This window comes from Tyto alba, unplaced genomic scaffold, assembly GCF_018691265.1.
Source record: "Tyto alba isolate M040663 unplaced genomic scaffold, T.alba_DEE_v4.0 Super-Scaffold_16, whole genome shotgun sequence".
NCBI classification, from domain to species: Eukaryota; Metazoa; Chordata; class Aves; order Strigiformes; family Tytonidae; genus Tyto; species Tyto alba.
Genome location: NW_024881278.1, coordinates 21,699,440 through 21,717,618, shown reverse-complemented (window position 1 = coordinate 21,717,618; position 18,179 = coordinate 21,699,440). Strand labels below are relative to the sequence as shown.

Here is an 18,179-nt window from a genome sequence, read left to right as displayed (position 1 = left end):
CAAAAAGCACTGATGACTAAGACCCAAGTATTTCACTAATTTTGCATCAGTGAGTGGCAACTTTTTATCATTCTTCAACTTCTTTAGTAATTAGTATCCATTGTTAATGTAATTAATGTCACAAACCCAAAGTAATATTAATCTAAACTCTGATATTTTTTATGAGTAGGATTTGAAAATCACAGCAGACAGAGGGAATTCTCAAGTTTCAAACCAAAATATGAATAGTTGAGTAGGACTGGAGTAGAAGGATAGCTGTGAATTAGCAGCAGAGTATTAAGAAATCTCTAATTGCGTTTGACGCAACCAATACCGAGCTCTAAAATGAAGATCTTTAAACAATTACTTTTGTGTTTCTTTCAAAAGACAAACATGAGACAGACTCTCCTGTAAATGCCCAGGGAATGCTTGTAAATATTTACCCAATTAAGCATAAGATTATTATTCTGACTGCATGAATGTGCAATCTATGTTTTGCATTCCCTAAAACATCTAAAATTGAAATTATGAGAAACTCAGACTTATCCTCACAGAATTATAGCTTAATAGCTCAAGTCAAACTTGGAGAACTAAAAACGTAAGAGGAAACAGATCATTTCAGTGACAGCAGAAGCAATGTAGACTCCAAAACAGTCTCTTGCGTACAGAAACATTTTAGAAGATGCAAAGATCAAGAAATAAAGTTGTGAGCAAGGCCAACCTTAAGCAAGGGTCTCTACCCTTCTCTGAATCTGAAATACCCCTAGTATATAGACTGCAGGAACATACTCTGTATTACTGCAGTCAGAAGAGAAGGATAAAGGTAAAACTTGTAACTACTTTCATACATCAGCGATATAAAGCAGTATTGCACAAAGTTTGGAAATGAGGTCTTCTACAGCTAGACAAGACAGAAGACTTACAATCATCAGTCTAATGAAAAAATGTGATGAATATGCTAGGGTATTTAAAAGTAGTATTTCTGATCATAGAGGATTTTATCAGAGTTGTGTGAAATTCTGGGGAATACCACACCAGTTTTGAAAACCCTGGAAAGCACGAGCTTTGAATACAGCAGTGATGATCCTAGCACACACCAATGACTTGGACAGCACTGACACATACAGGAAAAATCTATGGTAACCAAATCATGTACTACATTCAGTAACTCCTAGTCAGAGGAAGAACTACTCATGAGCTTGTGTGGTTTTAACATCACTTGTCACAGCATTTCTCAAACTTAACTACGTCAATGAATCCACATACCTGAACATAAGCTAGTTACAAGGATTCTGCTACATGCATGATACTCACTTTGAAGATTTCACAATGCATATAGCTTAATTTGTCAAAAATTTTCATTTTTCCTCTTAACATACTGTAATTTGATTTCTTATTGCTTAACAGTTTTAACTTTTTTATTGTAATTGTTTGATGAAACACATCACAGTTTATCAAATTTACCAAGTTCCCAGACTTAAAAGATATGATTAGCATGGCTCCTTTTCTACTTTTAGTGTGTGCAAATCAACCTCCTGAGATCAAGAACTCATTTTACTTGAATTGTGTTGCTTTTGACCCTGGTAGTAGGTTTAGTCTACGCTGGAGCAAGAGAAGGGAATTTTCCTATGACAGTCCAAATACAACTGAAATCTAGTACAAACAAAACCCCACAAGCTCAAAAAAAAAAATCCTGTACAGAAACCATAAGAATTGAGCAATGTAAAACTAACACATGCATACATGTTTTTCCTTATTTAGAATATTAATACAATGAAAGTTGAGCCATTTAAGTCCAGTATCAAAGGAACAAATACCAAGAAGATGAAAAACTGTTGTCCCACTTCTAAGAACAAACACAGCTCCATGAGTCCATCCACTAACAGTAGAAAACTCGCCTCAGATCAAATACCAAAGAACAAAGAAAATCACTTCCAGTAGCTAAATTAGAAATAACTATCATTTTATTAAATGTGCATTGCGTAATTGCATTGCTGAGAACAGCTAAAGTTCGGTGTTGTCACTGGTTTGACACAAATGTTTAGATAATTACTCCAAACTAGTAATGTCTTATTTTTCCACTGAAATATCTTTTTTTATAGTATGTGTTTTACAGAGATAAAATAACACTGTCCAAATCAAGAGAAATGTATTAATAACAACCTTTTTATTAAAATCTAGCACTTGCAGTCTTGGAAATTCAAACACAGCATAGCCTGAGGGTATTTTAAAAAGACCATTTGCTTGTGCGAGTCAAATTCTTAACACTGAGCTTGGCACTTCTGGTTCCACAAGATCAGTGCAAAATGGCACCACAAATTTTGGATCAAATTTCTCATCACTGCTTAGAACAGTGGAGACAAGCTGCAACTGAAATTCATATGGATGGAGGCAGTTGCACCTGTCAGACTATGCAGCAGAAACAGATCATAGAAACATAGGTTGGAAAAGACCTTTAAGATCCTTGAGTCCAACCATTAACCTAACACTGCCAAGTCAACCACTAAACCATGTCCCTAAGTGCCACATCTACAGGACTTTTAAATACCTCCAGGGATGGTGACTCAACCACTTCCCTGGGCATTGTTCCAATGCTTGACAACCCTTTAGGTGAAGAAACTTTTCCTAATATCCAATCTAAACCTCCCCTGGCACAAGAGGAATTCAGTCAGGTCCTTGGCCAGAAAAGAGGCTCTCCTAGAGCTCAGGGAAAAGAGTACCTGCACGGCATTCAGCTACAAATTAGCTCTCTGAACTTCCCCATTAAAGAAAGAACATTTTTTGCTTTTATTAGCTAGCTGCATGTTATTCAAGATTACCTTTGAAGATACACATTTAACACGCTTGTTAGAGAGACATAGGCTAGGTATAACTTGATCAAGACTCTCTCTACAGAAGAGGGAAGGATAAAAAAAAGAAACAACCCACTGAAAGATTTTTTGACTGACTGTAAATTTCCTTTCGTCAAAAGAACCTGTAGGGCAGATAGAATATTAATGTAAAAATCTTTTGAAATAATAAAGAGGATGGCACCATATCAACAAAACCATTCTCAAACAACTAATTGCCTGAGGCCAAATTCTTGTATTTGCAAGTTAAGATTTAACTCTTCCACAGCATACCGGCTCAACTGAATGGTCAAAAACATTGGACTGCTTCTTTCCTGCATTCTCACTATTTCCAGGTACAAAGCAGCATGTCAAGACTTTTTTCCCCCTCAGATGATCTTCTGGAAGAGCAGAGCCTTGGTCATCTCTTAGCAGATATGTAGGCAAGGGGATTTAGAAGTTTTAAAGGAGGGAGGGAAGCTAACAAACAAAAGATCCTCTACAGTTCTGGTATATACCAGCCTGAAAACAGTAGGTATGAAAATAAAAATTCTCTGTCCCATATAAAGAGATGTTCAGACCCCACTACCCTTCGTGCAGAAGCACTTGGGGGTAGGGATTGGGGGGGAAGGGGCAGGAGGGCATCCCTTAAAGGACCTTAGTGCTTGCTAAATTAATTAATCTTCAACTGCAGACATCCTATAAATCCTTTAAAATATGGATCAAACCCATGTAAAAAATACAGTTGAAGCTCTTTAAATAGCACACCCAGGTGCTGTGGACTATCCACACCACACAAGGAGTAGCAGCTTAGGCCCAGAGCTGCTACAAAAGGCAGAATCAAGCAGATGCAGTGCTCTGGCTTCAGGGACCAGCTCTTCACTGGGAACAGCTGTAGCTGCTTTTGTGCAGCTTTGAGTTCAAATTCACAGCCCTTGCCAAACTCTACATGGCTCCACCATAATTCACCTCTGGAGCCTCAACAATCTCTCTGCGCAAGTGCCAGGTGATATAGGACCAGCACTCCCAGTTTTTGTTCCCAGGATCAGCTTAGCCCGCGGGTGTGCTGGAATCAAGCAAACCCCATGCAGGTCTCAGCTCTCTGTGGGATCCCCAGAAGTCTAGGGAGATTACTAACTCAGCCCCAGAGATGCAGAAACACTTGATCTGATTACACTGTGGCCCCAGTCAGCTGAAGGGACACAAAACATTGCTCAGGAAGAGTGACACAAAGACAGAGCCCAGTGACTTGGCGGTGGCCCACCTAAAGGTGGATGTGAGCACCGATCAGCCATGAACCTCTGCAAAACCAGGTCACAAGCTGAAGGAACATCACAGCTGAGCCCGGTTTAATGGATGCACAACATGACTGCAGTGCCCTCTCTCTGACTGTAGCACTCTGTTTTTTTACTCTGATCAAAGTACTGCAGTGCTCACTTTGGACAGCAGAGCCTTGGCTGTCACTGGGATACACACAAACATACTTCGCTGATTTCAGAATAACAAACAAAACCCTCCATCTCCTAATAGCTGGGAATCTCTCAATTTCCAGGCGACAATAAAGCATGGCCCGGCTGCTTACTTTTTGTGCATGTGACAGCATAGCTGTTGATTTCAGCACAGGTCTGCCCATCTGCTGTCTGATAGTGCATCAGGTGAGCATGAAAACAGCAATCATGCCCTTCCTCCTCCCAGCCTTCATTTTGCAGTAATAAAAACACCTAGCTATTCCATTCTCTTTTTGCATGGTAAGGTTTCAGTCTGTCTCCACATCACCACAAATTTACCTTTTAAGATTGTGGATAGCTGTAATTGGATGCAGTGTTACAGAGGAGAACCTACCAGGGTTTTGATGCATTAACATTTTCCATAAATCTGCGTATCAGTATTACACTTCTGATAGATCCTGGGATTACATCTATGTTTTCATAATAAGTAAGCGGTTCAACCTTTGTATGAATAACTAGCATGTCAGAGCCCTTTTCCTCACCATTTAATTCTAGAAGGCAGACAAACTGCTTATACAGCTAAAATGTTGCTAGCAACTCCTGCATGTGTGAACTTTCACTCTGAATAATTTCATTTTGTCTTATACTACTCTAAGCCTCAGGAACATCTAGGTCTTACTGTATTAAAATCTCAGCTTCCACTGTATCAGTTTGGTCTCTCAGCTTCAAGTCACCAGTGAAATTTCATCAGCGCTCCTGCTTTCCTGTGCTAAGTTCATTAATGTAATCACTAGCCAAATAGGTCCCAACAGGCTGGAGGCAGATGTTAGCAACCAAAGTATCTACTGTAGGTTCTTTGATAGTTTATAGCCTGCTAGAGAAAAGACAATTTCAACATGTCGGTGAAACAAGGCACTGCTACTGAGAGGGAACCCTAGAAGCCTCCCTGATCTGCAAGGAAACAAGTGTATGTTCTTCATGAACAGTCATGGTAAGCATGCAAGTTAAGCCAGTGTACCTACCTTGCATGCTGTTAGTAAAGCATGCAACACCAAGAATCCAGGACTAGGACTAGGGCCAAACAAAAAAAAATGCAGACAAACAGTAGACAGTGGCTGAAAATTTCCTGGAAAGCCTCCTTGTATCAAAAGGAGATTTCCATTAACATAAATAAGAAACATGCCATTAACATAAATTCTAAAAATCAGGCCTTATACAAGGAAAAAAAAAAAAAAAAAGGAAAAAAATAGAAAAAAAAAAAAGAAAAAAAAAAAAAAGAAAAGAAAAAAAAAAGCAGCACAAAGGTAACAGTAAAATTCAACATCAAACAATGCCTATTAATTTGCTCTTGGAATGAAGTTTAAAACCCAGCTATTCAGGGAAAGCAAACTGAAAGGTAAGACCAATGAAAAACACTGCAGGTGATAACAGACAGCAAAGATATGGCAATGCAAACCACCTGAAAAGCTGAAATTAGTCCTTCCACGAAGTCAGCACAGAAAGACTCAAGCAATTACACTTAAACAATTTATTACTTTCTGTAATTCCTATTCTTAGGGGAATATGGAAGGTTTTCAGAGGAAAATAAAAATAATAGGAACTGAAAGGAGAAAAAAAAAAAAAAAGATCAAATTAGTCATTGCGGTTTAACTCAGAAGTATCTACAGAGAAGAGCAATCCAGCAGACATGAAAGCTACTGTTTAGATCCTTCAGAAATCTGAAGTGACATAAATCCAAAATCCTCCTGGTTTCTTAAAAAACATGCCTCAAAATGAAATCATCAAGGAATACACCATAGTTTCCTAGAAGCATGTGAGAAGTCCTCATCTTCAATTACTGATTTATTCAACAAAACTGGACATAATATTAGAAGAACTTATTTTATATCACACTATTCCTCATTATTTAGACAGACTTTGAGGTAGTCCTGCAAGTCTGTGATGTAATTAACTGCTCTTCATCTATTAAGTGTGTGCATCATGGGAAGTCTAACGAGCACAGAGTAAATTATATGTATATACACACACACAGAGTAGATAGCCATGAATAAATAACAAAATTATCTAATTTTCTACATGGTTGTAAGTTAAATTCTTAAGGAATCATCACAATAATCTTATCCTGAAAATTATTAGTGACTAATTTTCAATAGGTCCTACCCCATCTAGTTTGAAAGAGCAACATGGACTGATGCATCAAAACCCTCAGCTCAGTTCTACTTGTATTTAGCATCTGAATCTTACCCTTAAAGTGATTTACAAGCAAATGAAAAACCCCAAAAGACTCCAACTAGCTTGGCCAAGTAGAACTCTCTAATAATATACAATAAACTACCACATCCAGAGTACATTTATTAATCTGTCTTCACCTTCTAGTTGCTTGACCAGTGAAGTTATACTTTTTAATACTACAAATAGCTTCTTTCCCACAAGCTTTCTGCTTTCAGGCGTGTGTCCAACAACTCTGTAGGACCACTAACCTGAGGGACAAAGGCTTAGAAGCCTGTTTCTAATTTAAACCAGTGCTAGCAGCACAGAGAAGAATACAGCCAAATTCAGCCACCATGCACAGACCATTACATTTTAAGTTACAGTGGAATTAAGATGCGGCTGCTGGTCTGACATCTCTCACCCGGAGCTGTGTCAATGCCTGCTGAACCTGACAAGCGGACATGCACTGTTGCTGTTGAGAACTGGTGCAATGCAAACCAAACAGCTGGAAAAAGCAGATGAGACAAGAGATTTGCCTCAGTTTGGAATGATTTTACATCTTTGCCTTGTGACTTATGAATAGATTTTTGGTTATTAATTTCATATACCTTGGTAAGTAAATCACAGTTAAAACACTGGTTTCACATGTACCAGGTGACATTAGGAATCTGGGCATTAACAACAGTTACCATTTGCATTGAAATAACTCAAGTTTAGTATAAAATCTAGCTTTTTATTAAAAAAATGAAAGGACTCAAAAAGGAGTATCGGACACAAACAAGCTCAATAAGATTGTATCTAAATGCTTCCTGCTTAAATAATAAAATCCTGACTTCACGAAAAATCAATGATAAAAACTCCCAAATACAAATTTGTTTTTCTGACAGTATCTATGGTTTTTAATAATATGCACTGTGCCTGAATAAGAGCAAGCAGCCCAATAATAATGAGATAGACCGGGTCTCCATTTGCCCTCAGGTACGTGAACACCTTCAATAAGCATCTGACAGAAAACATCTGTCTGATGAAAAAATGATCTGAGGTAGTTACTGAATTCTGCACTCTCGGTGGACAGGACACACTGGCAGCAGGGTAAATTTTTCCACTGTGTGCTTCACAACTGCCCCATTCTGTGAAGCTAGAACTATAGCACAGTTAAACTAAGAGCAGACAAAGTACTGGAAACTAATAAAGCACAATCTGAAAAAGAAAGAAAGTTAGGAATGCAGTGAATGTTTTTCATTAATTCTTTCACATATGGTTTTTACTGCCATCTGAAAATGACTAAGTGTCTCTTATTGCTTTATAATAAGTGAACAAGTGATTCACATATGGAGCTGCTATCACTGAAAACCAAACTCAAACATAGAATCTCAGTGAAAAAAATTACCTTTTATCTTAAAATAAGCCAGGTCTAATTTCTGGGTATAAAACCATGAATGCTTTGATTAATATTTAAAAATGTCTCTGCTGAAGTGAAAAGCAAGATGGTTTTTATAGGCAATTATAAACACCTGCTGGTAAAGAATTTAAAGGAATAACTTCAGCTAGTGTCCTTTTAAGACTATAGTAAGCACCTGTTCATTTCACCCACACCTTTATTGGATTTTCACAGAATTTTACTACCTCCTTAGTATTGGATTCTATTGTAAAAACGTTGTCCTGGTTTACAAGGATAAGCAAACAAATGTTCAAAAATAAGCTGAAAAACCTAAACCCCAAAATCTCTTCAGCAAACGTATGGAAGTGTGCATAACATTTCCCTCATTGGATTGACATCACCAAGGTATTCCTGTCTGTATTACTTCTGCTGCAGCATATACCCAGATGCATAAAGCTCAGGACTAACCTTAACGTGGAGTGGATGCAACTCAGCCCAAGTAGGAGATAAAGGCAGTGAGGGAACAAGACTGGGTACTGAGATACAAGGTACGTGATGAAGAGTGGGAACATGCTTGGCCGTGGCACAGTGCTGAGCAGAGGAAACCCAAGTGATTGCCCGCAAGGCAGCTGCCGGCCACGGCTCCCCACGCTGCGGCTGGCAGAAGAGGATTGCCCAGGTCTTGTTGACATTTAGATGCAATACCTGTGGCACACCCTCTGGGGGACTCCATACCCTACATCAATGCCAATTTGGACATCAAAGCTAATGCCTTTCACTACTGAAGCTCACCTAAGATTCCCACTTGCTCCTCAAGTCTTTTCACTTTCATGGCTAATACATACTGCCAACAGAAATCACAACGAACATGCACAGATGGTCACAATATAGATGCTGCATTAACTTCTAGTGCTAGAAAAATAAGATTCCAAGAATGAAACATGCAAAAACATTTTCGCTACATTTGGTGGTGCTGTACTACACCAACATGTTCCAAAGCAGTTTCTTTAATAGCTAAATCAAAAAAAGGAAATAAATGATTCTAGGATGTTCAAAGCTACAGAGAATGGTCACCTTCCCTCCTATTATCCCATGCAAACACCTTCTGCTATGATGATTTGTAATTTCACTGCGTTTCCAAACTTATTTTATGCATCTATAAAGACACTGAGGTATTTTTACAGAGATTTGCTTTGAAGCTTGACAGTTTGCACACCAGCTGTCTTCCCAGGAGTCTCCTTCACACAATTTCTAGGAAGTGTACTGACACGATTGTTAGCGTGGGAGGTGCATGCCAGGGCATATGCAGTTTCACCTACAGTTCAGCGATGTGAGCAGCTCGGGAGAGCTGCTGTAACCTAATTAACACCATGTGAGAGACCGCTCATCTCTAGAGGCAAAGGCTGGAAAGCCACAAAGGAGTGTGTTAAAGCAGCAGCAACTTTTCATGCTTTTGGGTTGCAGGACAGCAAGGTTCTGTATGAATGGCGTGAATAAAGGCTGCCCTTCATCCCACCCTGCCCAGGACAACTCTGTCCAGCTGCACAGGACTCACCTCCAGAAACCATGTTCACTGTCTGTGCAGTGTTCTGACTGGGTAGGTCAAGGTGCCAAGTGGAAATCGGTTTATTTATGTGGCAACTATCAAGTACAAAACAGGCTGAAGTCACCTGCCCCAAGCAGTACATTGCACTACAGAAAACTGGCTGAGTATTGCCAAGCTTATACTGGGAAGGATGGGGGGACCCTTTGCAACTACACAACACAAAACCTAACACACCTTACACACACATACACACAGGCACATACACGAAAAGCTATTCAAAAAATATACTTGTTGGTCTATATATAAAAAAAACTAGTCTTTGGAGGCTGAATCCTGCTACTCGCCACTTCATCCAAATTAAAGGCAGAATGATGTTTTGCCACTACACGTGTTTAAAACGTCAGTAAATGCATGTTCTATGACAAGACTTTCTCTCTATCTTCCATATATGTGGGTCCATTGCTTACGCATCATATTTCTCTTCCATTCCAGTTGGTCTCAGAACAGGCTATGGCATGACACGCATGGTAGTAACCCAAAAGCTCCCATCATCTACAGAGTCACACGACAGAGCAGATCAAGTACACACTGAGGCCATGAAGTTACAGATACCAGAATGAGGGAACTAAAGGACAGCCCATTCTGTGCAGAATATATGGAATTGTAGAAGGATATTGTAAGGAAAGGATTAGCATTGAAGGTATTTTAGCTGTATGCAACTTGTTTTTGTGAAAAGTTGAGTTTCATAAGAAGGGTATTTTTAATGTAACAGTTTTAGTTAATTCGTGCAAATCTAAATTGCAGCTGGTCTGGACACTACTGATTAGATTTCTTTTTACATTAACTGTTGTTGCAGATGTATACTGTTCCACAGCTGGTGTTAAGCAACCTGGCATAAAGAAACATTTATTCTTTGTTCCGGATGCTTATGCACCTTCTTTCACCCCTTTTGTCTTTGAAATGTGCTTTGGTAAGCATCAGTTTAGAATATTTTTAAATCTGTAATTTCTCTATGAATTAGAGAAAGATAAAGCAATTGGATTCAAGTTGATTTTGCTTTCATTACAACAATTCATATATTAACTTCCATAAAATTTGAGGGTTTGTTTCTTTTTGAAAGAAAATCCAGAGGAGATCGAAAGTAATCAAACTGTGTATAATGCAATCTTGCTTACAGCACAGAATTTGGAGACTACAGATTTGTTAATTAGCAGCAAAAAAGCACAAGACAGAACCTCTGTACATAGATATATGTTGTGTACAGCATGCACTTGGGTTACATGCTTTAGTTTTGAAACTGCATGCTTCAGTACAGTTTGCAGGACATCAAGGCAGACTAGTTTGCGACACAAGAAGTGGATTTCTTTTGTTGTCACACCCCACCATATTCAGAAAGATGGCTCCTTTTCCTGTCAGTACAAGGCAGTAGCAGCAGGTAGCCACAGAATGCAAGGTTCACCGGTGCAAAGACATACACTTTAGAAGAGACTCATTTTTCATTTTAGGAGACTATATTAAAACCTTCAGTCTCTGTTCTTATCAAATCAGCGCATATATGTTGTAATATTGGCAAGACAGAAAGCTGAGATAAAAACAATCTTTTAGTTGGCAGTTCTTAATATTCTGATATCTTAGGCAACAATGCAAGACTTCTAGAATCTTATTTGAACACACATTCCTCTCTGAGGAAATTACGAGTGTAGTAATTTATTTTAGACTACCCCCAAATAATCCCCACACAGATTGCAATGTGCATATGCATATATTAAACACTCAACATTTTTAAAAGATCATGCACTGATGCTCTTTGATGGTGAAAAGCCAAATAAAAGATTCGTGAGAGCGCTAAATTAGGAAGCGACCAAAGGGCATAGCTTAATTCTTACCTTGGCTGTTTTTTTCACGAGTTGACATTTTTGCTGGTTATGGGACAGAAATAAAATATCTTAAAACTATTTCTAAAGTCTCACTTACACCTGCTTGGATGAAGACTGGCACATAGGTCAAAACTCTAGATTTTTGTTTCCATCACTTCTCTCTATTTATGCATACACATGCACCATACGCACAGAGAAGATAATAAAAAAAGGTGGTTTCACAGAACTAAAACAAATCCTCCCACCACCCACCAAAAATTCCTGTCCTTCCTAAAGATCCAACCTGATGAGGCATTTCTCCATTATTTCAAAGATCCTAATTAAGGTCTTGAGTAACATTTGGCCAGATGAATTCTTGTAGTAAATATTAATGCTATTTTAGCTCTGTATCCCTGTTTCATAAGCACATGTCCCAGTGTATTTATTTACAAGAAATACTATTCAGTCAAAAGCAAATCTTTTCAACCTCATCCAGTATTTAAAAATAAATGTTTTTATTTACCTTGGCTGATGATGACATCTTTGTGCCTGGGAAAAAATTAAAAATAATATTGTTAATAATATGTGAAACACTTATCAAGCCAATACCATTCAGTTCTTACACATTACTGCATTTGGCAATCTCATCAGATTCTGTGTACAGTGCAACTGTAGTATAGGATGTTAAGTAACTAATCTTGGTCATCAAAGTGCATTTTTACCCATATATTATTTTATGCAGTTCGCTGTATCTTTTGAGTAACTTAAAGTCTTTGGCCCTGTGGCAAAGGTTCCTAAGAATTACTTTGATAACAACAAAATACAAAAAGCTCTTAAAAGTAAATTATGGAGGGCATATTCCTTGTGCACAGAAAATTCCATTTTGAAAGAGCAAACTTGTAATAACCCAATGTTTTAAGCTGCCAAACACCCTCAGGCCTGCATGCAAAGCATTTAACACCTGTCAAAATAAGTTGTCAGCACACAACAACACATTTTTTTCTAGGAATTAACCCTGTTGGACACATGGATTAAATGTAAGCAAGCTGCAGTTTCATTTAAGCAGAATCCACGTAGCGTTACTGGGTGTACAACACGAAGTCTTCACAGGAGTGCAGTTGAGATGTCTCTCCCTGCCAGAACCATGCACAGAAAATCTCAATCCGTTTTCCTGAAGAGGGAAGAAATACTCATTTCCAGCATCAGAGCTACTTCTTACCAGAATAACACTCCATGATGGGAGAATGTATTGCATAAAAAAGCCCTCTTGAAGTCATCTGAAATTCAGCAGGAAGGTATGAGTGGCATCCAGTATTTTTAGCTGGATGGAGGTCAAGTTTTTGTAACAGTGACAAAGGGTCAAGCATATGCATGAGGAAAGTCATCTCTGGTTATTGGTAGAATCACCCTTCACCACACTGCCAAATGAAAAATTTAAGCTGGATTCCCAGTCTTGCCTGAAAAACACTGAATGATGGGCTGCCGTGGGAACCCTCTAACTTCTTAAGGCTTTATCAGTCTGATTTACAGCTCAGTGCTGGCTTAAAGACTGATCTTACTAAACAAAGTTCACATCCTGGGCTGGTAGCACAAAGCATATGTAAAACATTTCTGTCCTGGGGCCCACATTAGGGGCTGAATTCTATTCCCTTGCACAAGACTGGTAACTTCAGGCAGATTGGGCCAACGTTTCTTAGTTGGGAACGATAAATGCAATATAACAATATGGCAATATAATAAATTCTTTTATAAATTGGGCACACAGGATGTGAGTAAGAAATGAGTATTAATGTGTGCTCTAGAATGCAAATAGTGCCTTTATTATAAAGCTGAACATAAGAACAAGGTACACAAACAATACAACACCAAGCCTTCAATCAGATGATGGTCTACAATTGATAATGTTTGACTCTGTTTTTTGCCAAATGCTTTAAAATACATCAAGCTGTGAACAGACAACTTTAATCCTAATCTTTCCTTGTCTGCTCTTTTGTTAGATATCTGATTTTTTTTCTACATTAGACACTAGAAGGGCAGCATTAATATCTTTTAGAAAACAATGAGAATCACATGAAAATGAAACAAGATACCTCTATTTTGACCATGACTTAACCAATATACAAAATGTCAATAAATATAGAATTTATTTTTTATTATTAGAAAATTTGAAGAATATGTGAAAGATATTTTAGTAGCATAACAAAAACCAAGAACCTTTGTAAGTAGAAATCAAGACAGAGGGTTTTTTCATTCCAAAATATTATCTAGCAGTACCCTACAATAATCTAAATTGCCAAAGGGCTTTTAAATTTCAACAGTGAAAACCAATTACAAAAGCAAAAGAAATACTTGCAAAATACATAACCCATAATCCCTCACACACAGCACTTCACTGCTCTGCAGAGCTCTTCAGGCTAAACATAAAGCTTTTAATAAATGTGCTGATATCCACACCCAAGATTAATGTAAGATGATTTTGTTCTTGCCATTCCTAGGAAAGAAGGAATGCACTTGCACTGCTCTTGACTCTAAGTATGCCTTATATGCAAGCTAAGGAGATCATTACAGACACAATCATAAAAAGAGTGAAAATTACTTTGAAAGGTCTGAAGAGTTTTATTTGTCACAGTGAGAGGGGTTTTCAGATAGTTCTCTTGGACCAGTTAATGGCTATCTGAATGAAGATTAATGAACAGATATATGAAATTTGTAGACAATACCAAGCTAGGAGAAGCTGCCAGCACACTGGGGGTATCTCAGCAAATACGAGGGGGTCAGTCAAAAATCCAACACAGCAATTATCAACAGATTCGGCAAAGTTTCAAAAAAGTAAAAAAAAAGAAACTAAGTGTGTGAATACAGGCAACAGGTACTGAGGACAAGACGTGGGTCCCAATAGGGCTCAATAATGTGGAGTTACAGCAAAAAGCAAACTCTTGTCTGTGTGCTGACAGGAGTAGGAAAAGTAACTACACTTCAGGCTATTCACTGGAGAGAGGCCTTCACTGGAGACCACAAACTGAGAAAACCTGCTGTTGAAGAGCCTGAGAGAAGCAATGGGCTACAGCACATCACCTACTGGGGTGAAGCTGAAAAGAAGATCCTTGCCTATCATCTAGAACCTGCAATCAGAAACCTGTTACACAGATCATTTGAGAGACCCACTTGAAATCATAAAACTATATTCCTACTAATACAGTCTACTTCAGAAACACACATACTATGTCAAATCCAGTAAATTAATTTCAAGGAAATACACCTGCATTTTCAAATCAGTTTTAATTAGTAAAAAACTGGTTGTAGGCTTCACAACAGTGGCATTAAGACATAAATACTAACTCACAATGCATAATTCCACTAACCCGAATGGGTAACATTAACATATATTTACACTCAAATCCTGCATTGACATTTTACAAAAATTTTATGATTCCAAAGGTACCTGGAGCTCCACATTGGCAGGCTATGCAAGTAATTACTCCTGGTAAAAGCAAAGATGCAAACGGTCTTAGCATATACATAAATAAATTTACTAAAATTATGAAATTTTGTAATTTTGACTCTAAAGTTCACTTGCTTTTATCTACCAAACTGATACATACTTGTCTGCATTCTTTGCCACTTTTGATATTAATTTAGATGTTGATGCTACTCTCAGCAGCTTGTTACGACTGTCATCTGAACTCTCCCAAGCACTGTGATGTTTTTCAGCAGTCAAGGATTTCTTTATGCTAGAAGAAACAAAAATATATTTTAAAATGACAAGATAATAAGATAACAGTAAATGGAACTGGTATGCACAGACAGATCAAGCAGCAGGAGACAAAAGCAGAGCTAGGTCTTCCTTCAAGCTGAAGCATGAAACAGGAAAAAAAGATTAGTCAAAAAGTTCTAACTGGATGAATGAAAACAACTGAGCAAGACAGTTGCCAAATGTTTTATCCATTCCTTTCAATTTCCAAACGCTCTTACATAAAGATTTGAACAAAATAACCCTATACTTCATTACGATATTGCTAACAAATTACAAAAGTGGAAAAAAAATGAGGCTACAGTATATTAGCCTCAAAGAATAATTAAAAAAAAAAAAATCACTTAAGAAGGTAACAAAGAAAGGTAGAATTTTTTTCCCTCATTAACTGTTCACCAGTTTTAACACACTGATTTCTGAGACAGAATAGTTCTATCAGATTACAGCTTCATATGGCTGTTTTGCAGATAACACATTCTAAACCACGGTATTGGCTTTAATCTTTTTGCAACAAATGTCTATAAACTTCTTGCATGAATAAGGCAAACTAGGTTTGGACCAATACTACAGACTACTAAATCCATGAATTCTGATACAATTTTTCAGCAATCTTATTGTAGCCAACTTATACTAATGGGAACCTGCAAATTTTTCAGTCACTAGTTCATTAATTTCACATACATCTTGATCATGAAAAACATGTTTAAAAGTGATCTAATCCCAATTATTGTTCAACCACTTGATTTAGAGTCTGCACATGTCCTGCTAACAGTATTATACTTCATCCTGTCAGAAACGCTTTTTGCAGGAGTAAGTCCTGAACTGCAACCTTAGAAATGGCAAGCTCCTTCCACAGCACCTCAAGAGGCTGAAAGGTCCTGCGACAAACAAGTTAATCAAATCAAGTTAAACCATTAGGAGACAAAAAAAGGCATTTATTTTTTTCCCCACACTGCAAAAGATTAGTAAGCAAGACTTCAGACAAACATCTTTATAGTGAGATACCAGGCAGGAGAACAGGCCGCAAGTTCAGCTTCAGACAATTTAAGAGTTTGTGCAAGACATGGAGACAGAGCCTTTATGGAGTGTTATAACATGCATCAGTCAAGTGAAGGTTTAAATATTTATTAGAGCTGTGAATTCGAGCAACGCAAGACAACATAATCTTGTGAACTACAGTAAATTCCAGAAGAAATTTAATTTATTTAAGAGCTTGTTTCAGTCTCCTAAATGTCAAACAGTGAAATAAAATTTCATACCTTCCAAAACAATAAGATGACAATGAACCAAAAAAAAAAAAACTGCACACTGAGTCATCCACAGTTTTGAAACTCAGAAGTAATCACCCAAATCCATTTCCTTGACTTTAAAAAGCCTTTAAAAAAAAAAAAAAAAAAAAGGTACCATTTTTTCTATGCCTAATTCCCACTAAAATGAGTGGGAACTTGGAGGCAATCCTAAATAAACTTCTACATTCACGCTAGTCAAGCAGTTCTATGATTCGGGTGTAAAACCACAACTTCACTCATGTAAAGAATCAGAATAAAAGTGAAGTGAACCACCCTGTAACCTAGAAGGAATTCAAAAGGGAAGGGCTGCAAAAAAATCCAAACTGCAGACACTTTATAGAATAATTTGAGAAGAGAACTCCCAAAGGAAGAGTTGCAATTATAATAGTATTTAACAAATGCTGTTGCAAGAGGCAGTAAATGGCCATGTGCAAAATACACTCCACAATTCAGCTACCTGTGAAGTGTATTTTGAGAAGGATCAAGTTAGAGTCATCGTTAAAAATTTTAGAATAATTACTGATTAGAGGTAATCTACCATATTAGGATTTCAATCACAGAGAAGAAAAAACCCCCTTTGTAATCTTAAAAATTTACTCAAAGAAAAATTTCATTTTTACGTATTTGCTCTGTTGCAATGCATGTTGAATGCCTCTTCTGTAGCACAAAAAATATCAAACATTAACTTGATTGAGATTGGAACTATTTCACATGACTTGTTGTCAAATATGAACAATCATTTTCCAGTTCTGTACTGTGGTACTGTGAAAACCTTTTAGCTGGAGCAGAACTCTTGCTTTCTTGAGTTTGCCTGTGTGTTTGGAGAGTCTGTGAGGAGGGCTGGGGAGAAGGTGATGCTTGAGTTTGTGGACTTTGATCATTAGAATGAGATTCCTCTTTTTTTTCTTTCTGTCCTGGAGGTTTTTCCTTCTTTTTTTCTGTACCACTGTAAAATAAAGTATAACATAGGGGGGAAAACAAAAGAGAACAAGCAAATAAATTAAAAAGGTTGGAGAAAACGCCCTCTGTGAAAAGATGGGAGAAGCATGTAAAAACTTACTATATATAATCACTGGAAGAATGCTTTGTTTACTCACTCTCTTCAGGTTAGCGTGTTGCTGAAATAACATTTAGTCACAAGCTCCAAAAATAAAAAAGGTAAGGGAGGCATGGAAGATTATTTACTTATTTTACTGCGTACTTTTACTAAGTTTACTCTGATTTTAAAATGAATACAACTTGGATTTGAGCATGTCCTTCATTTGCAGGCGCTTCTACAGCATTCAAAGCTGACACAAGGTGAGGCAACACAAGCCTGCCGTCCCTCAGAACAAAAAACCACATCCTCTGGTTCAGCTCTGGGGCCACTTCACCATGCTGCCAGCCAAGGCTCAGGGCGAGCGAAAGGCAGGAGTGTATTTGCACTATCTCCGATTAGCTGGAGCCCGCCATGGAACTGTACCCCTCTCTGTATTTCTGCACATGTGGTACCGCTTATCCTTGCGCTGTCACCGAAGGCGTACGATGCTGCTGCTGCTGCTCCCTGGGCTCTCCCTGCCTGCACCAGAGTTCAAAAGAAATCATCCCTGAAAACTCACCGTTGTTTTGATCTGTAGCTGACTAACGTCAGACTGTCTTGCCACTTCTTTAATGCCTTCAGTAAAAGACAGCTAAGAATACATCTTATTTTCATAGTGCTGTGTTTATTAGGTTAACATTTGAAACAGCTTTAAATACATGTCATTGACAACCTAAACAAAGGTCCACTAAGTAAGCAGAAAGATTAATTAAAAGGCTCTTCTATAAAGTAGCATGCTTTGCAATACTCTGAATTACACAGACAAAAGCAGGACCTGAAAGAGAAGAGTATTCTGTACTACAAAGTCTATT

The 18,179-nt window shown here is 37.8% G+C and overlaps 1 protein-coding gene across 5 annotated transcripts in view; it reads right to left on the bottom strand.

The window, feature by feature from the left end:
• EML4 (EMAP like 4) overlaps window positions 1-18,179 on the bottom strand; it is a 166,189-nt gene that overhangs the window by 41,247 nt on the left and 106,763 nt on the right. For 2 of the 5 annotated variants that reach the window (XM_042789489.1, XM_032989216.2), the window contains exons 4-7: window positions 17,062-17,235; window positions 14,852-14,980; window positions 11,773-11,798; window positions 11,280-11,312 (exon numbers count right to left, since the gene is read on the bottom strand). In XM_042789489.1, coding sequence (XP_042645423.1) covers window positions 11,280-11,312; window positions 11,773-11,798; window positions 14,852-14,980; window positions 17,062-17,235 — 362 coding nt within the window. The remainder of the gene's footprint in view (window positions 1-11,279; window positions 11,313-11,772; window positions 11,799-14,851; window positions 14,981-17,061; window positions 17,236-18,179) is intronic. The other 3 variants (XM_032989217.2, XM_032989218.2, XM_032989219.2) reach the window with 3 other exon arrangements.